This window comes from Rhincodon typus, chromosome 49 (genome assembly GCF_021869965.1).
Source record: "Rhincodon typus isolate 14 chromosome 49, sRhiTyp1.1, whole genome shotgun sequence".
Lineage (NCBI taxonomy): Eukaryota > Metazoa > Chordata > Chondrichthyes > Orectolobiformes > Rhincodontidae > Rhincodon > Rhincodon typus.
In genome coordinates, this window is record NC_063380.1 from 23,401 (window position 1) to 27,487 (window position 4,087).

General features: G+C 57.2%; 1 protein-coding gene across 1 annotated transcript in view; it reads right to left on the reverse strand.

Annotated features, from left to right (window-relative positions):
• Positions 1–4,087, reverse strand: part of LOC109926524 (ubiquitin carboxyl-terminal hydrolase 5-like) — a 17,539-nt gene that overhangs the window by 10,066 nt on the left and 3,386 nt on the right. The window contains 5 exon segments of the mRNA XM_048620973.1: positions 6–190; positions 496–641; positions 1,084–1,217; positions 1,857–1,923; positions 3,219–3,344. Of these exon segments, the coding sequence (XP_048476930.1) occupies positions 6–190; positions 496–641; positions 1,084–1,217; positions 1,857–1,923; positions 3,219–3,344 (658 nt within the window).

Consider the following 4,087-nt stretch of genomic DNA (forward strand, 5'->3'; position numbering starts at 1 on the left):
CTCACCAGCACCGTCGGGGGTAATAGTTCCCAGTTTGACAGCGAGCGGGTAGCCACACTGCTTGTAGTGTTCCAGGGCATGGTTATTACCTCCACTCCCATCGAAATAGCGGCGGCCGCACAGAATGGAACCATCCGTCAGATTCAGCCAGAGATTCTCCTTCAGGTCGCAGCGGGTACACTTCCAGCCACTGATCCGGGGGGAGACACACAGCGGGGAGAGTGGGGTCAGAAAGTCACACAGAGGGGCAGAGAGAGCTCAGCATGCAACAGGGCGGAGGGATGTGGACGAGGGGAGCGTCTGGGGTGGTGGTGGGGAGGCGGGGGGGAATGGGTGTGAGGCCGAGCGGGGTGGGGGAGATGAGGGCGAGCGGGAGCGACCGTGGCGGGCAGGGAGAGGGATACACAGGGCTGAGGGGAGAGAGGGAGAGGGGGGGAGAGAGAGAGAGAGAGGGGAGCCACTAGGGGCCAAAGACTAACTCAGCAACGCACTTACCAGGGTGGGATTCGAACGTCGTTGTCCATCTGTTTGAGGTTGAGGGCATGTTTTGAGACCTGACGTACCTCCCCATCCCAGGCCTGTATCTCTTGTTTCCGAGAGGCCGAGTCAGCAGCTAGGAGGCCATCGACTGAAGCAGTCACCTACAATCACAGATCATTCTAGTCACAATCTGGGTTTGACAGCAGCTGAGGGAGTAGGCTACGCCGTCATGGTGATGTACAGGGAGCTCTGTATTGTCTCCTCCTGTCCTTGGGAGCCGCTCGATGCTGGCGCTGGGTATAAAGTGGGGGCTGAGGGAGTAGGCTACGCTGTCATGGTGATGTAGAGGGAGCTCTGTACTGTCCCCCCTGTCCCTGGGAGCTGCTCGATGCTGGCGCTGGGTATAAATTGGGGGCTGAGGGATGCTGGCGCTGGGTATAAAGTGGGGGCTGAGGGAGTAGGCTACGCCGTCATGGTGATGTAGAGGGAGCTCTGTATTGTCCCCCTGTCCCTGGGAGCTGCTCGATGCTGGCGCTGGGTATAAAGTGGGGATACAGTCACTGCCCCAGGTGTCTGGGATTGACCCCGAACCCTGTTACATACCCTGTCACAGGCTGCAGCTGGCATCAGACTGAGCGACTCCCGGGGAATGGTTGCGTGCTCCGGTAGAATCACCACTTTCACCTCCTCGTCGTACTCAAAGTTCTCCCCTTCCACGTCAAAGCCACCTTCCACCCCTGCAGGCAGTGAGAGTCAAACAAACAAAACGGTCAGGGGCACGGATAGGTGAAAAGTCACAGCCCTGGCCCCTTCCAGTATCAGACAGTGTTCTCTCTCTCATTGTCACCTTCATCCTCCCCATTCCCTCCATTGCACTCCCCTCTCTCTTCCCCCAACTTCCCTCCCACTGCCCACTCTCTCCCACTCCCACACAGCTCTCTCGTCCAACCATTCCCCACCCTCTCCCTCCCTCCCTCCATCTCTGCCCCGATCCCTCCTACTCCAACATTTCCTCCGATCTGACGACCCCTCTGTTCTCTCTCTCTCTCTCTCTCTCGCCCAACTTCTGTCCTCCAGCGCCCCCGTCCTATTCCTCTTCTTTCCCACCTTCCCCCATTCCCCTCGGCCCACCTTCCCATATCCTCGATGCTGACGCTGGGTATAAAGTGGGAGCTGAGGGGGAAGTAGGCTACGCCGTCATGGTGATGTACAGGGAGCTCTGTATTGTCCCCCCGTCCCTGGGAGCCGCTCGATGCTGACGCTGGGTATAAAGTGGGGGATTGAGGGAGTAGGCTACGCCGTCATGGTGATGTACAGGGAGCTCTGTATTTCCACACACCACCCCTCCCACCTCCCCTCCCGTCCTGTCCTCTCACCGATGGCCAAACGAGTCGGTTTCTTCTTGGGTGGATCACCGGCTCCACTGCTCCCGTCATCCACCTTCTGAAAAACAGCAAGGCAGGGATTAAGAGGCTCCTGAGGGAGCAAGTGAGAGAGGCGCATGCAAGCCTCGCTTCTGAGAGAGAGAGATAGAGACAGGATGTGCATCCGAGAGAGCAATAGAGCGTGAACGCGTGAGTGAAAGCCTGAGAGACACAGTGTGAGAGAGAGAGGGAGTACATGTGTAAGAGAGCGTGTTTACATCTGAGAGACAGATAGCGCACGTGCAGGAGGGGGTGATAGAGCGTGAATGCAAGAGTCAGACCGAGAGAGAAAGAGAGAGAGAGCATGCGTGCAAGCGGGCGTGTGCCTCCGTGAGAGATCACGCGCGTGCAGGAGGGAGCAATAGAACGTGAACGCGAGAGTGAGAGAGAGTGCACATGTGCAAGAGTACGTCTGAGAGAGAGAGTCAGGGCGCGTGCAGGAGGGGGCGACAGAGCGTGAACGCGAGAGGTGAGAGTCTGAGAGAGAGAGAGAAAGAGCACGCGCATCTGAAAGCTGGCACATGCAAGAGAGAGAGTATTTGTGTTGGCGTGAGAGACAGCCTGCAGAGAGAGACAGTGTGCGACTGACAAAGAGCCGCTGGCCCTGGACAGCGCACACGTGAAAAGATCTTGTGTGTCTGTGTGTGAGAGCACGTGCGCAAGAGAGAGAGAGCGCGTACGCCCATGAGACTGCGCACACGTGAGGGAGAGCGTGAGCACGCGAGAGACGCTGTGTGCGTCTGCGGGAGAGAATGCGCGCGTGCGTAATGGGAGAACGTGCGTGTTGTAGCACATGCAAGAGAGTGCGAGGGTGAGCACGGAGAAGAGGCAGAGAGAGACAGCATGCGCGTCGATGAGAGGTTGAGTGCGTGAGGGTGTGTGACAGAGAGAGAGAGAGAGAGAGAGAGAGAGAGACACAGCGAGTGGGAGAGAGGAGAGAGTCTCGGAGCAAGGGGGGCCGAGTTGGGGGCCACGTATCCAAGCAGACATAACACTGGGATCGGAGGCAGCCAGGAGCAGGTTTGCACGGTTGATCCCAGGGTGGGGGGGACCTGCCTCACGGGGAGAGGATGGGTCCATACTGGCTGGGAGTTTGGAAGGACAGTGGTGGGGGTGGGGGGGGGGTGAGGGGGTGGACCCGATGGAAGGAGGTTTCGTATACGGAGATAGAGATGGAGACACAGACAGCGAGGTTATCCACATTACGGGCCGAGCAAGATTTTGTTTTTTAAGGCAGGAGAGGGGGGAGTGGACGGGGATCGGCTCAGGCACGGACCCGACGGGCCGAACGGCTTCCCGCGGACCCCTCCTCACCGGCAGGCGGGTCCTCCTCAGGTGTAGGTAGACACGCTGCCCCGTCTTCTGGTAGTGCCGTTCCACATGCTGCTTACCAAAGCCCAGGAAGGTGTTCATGCAGACGTACAGGCCGCCATCGGACTCCTAGGTAACAGGAACGAGGTGGGAGGGGGAGGGGGAAGAAAAATCACAACAACGGGCTCAACGTCAGGGAACACGCACAGAGCTGTAAACTTCTTCAGCAGTCTCTCTCTCTTAGATACAGAGAGACGGCGGGGCTGGGGGAGGAGGAGGGGAACACTGCACACAAAAGAGAGACAGACAGGCAGGGAGAGACAGAGACAGAGACAGAGACAGAGAGTTAACATTTCAGATCCTAGTTCTGAGGAAGGGTCAACAGACCCTAAACATTAACTCTGATTTTTTTCCTTCACAGATGCTGCCAGAGATGCTGAGCTTTTCCAGCAACTTCTGTTTGTGCTCCTGATTTACAGCATCCGCGGTTCTTTCGGTTTTTATTTAGAAACAAATATAGAAAGGGCACGGGAGAGAGACACAGAGAGAGAGACAGACAGACAGACACAGAGAGAGAGACAGCGAAAGAGACAGAGGCCAAAAGGCGTGTGGAAGAGGCAGGGAGAAAGACCGATGGGGAGCGAGAGAAAAGGTAAATTCTGAGCCCATACAACCCAACGACATTTGAATGAAGGAGTTTTATCAACTGTGAAGGGGGCCTGGTACTTCAGGCACAGCTGGAACACTTGGAAACGTTCCTGCCACTGTGTTACAGGAATGTGACTGCACTGCAGAGGGAGTGCACAGGAGATTTACCAGGGTTCCTGTTGCCCCAGGGGCTGGGAGAGATTTACCAGGATGTTGCCCCAGGG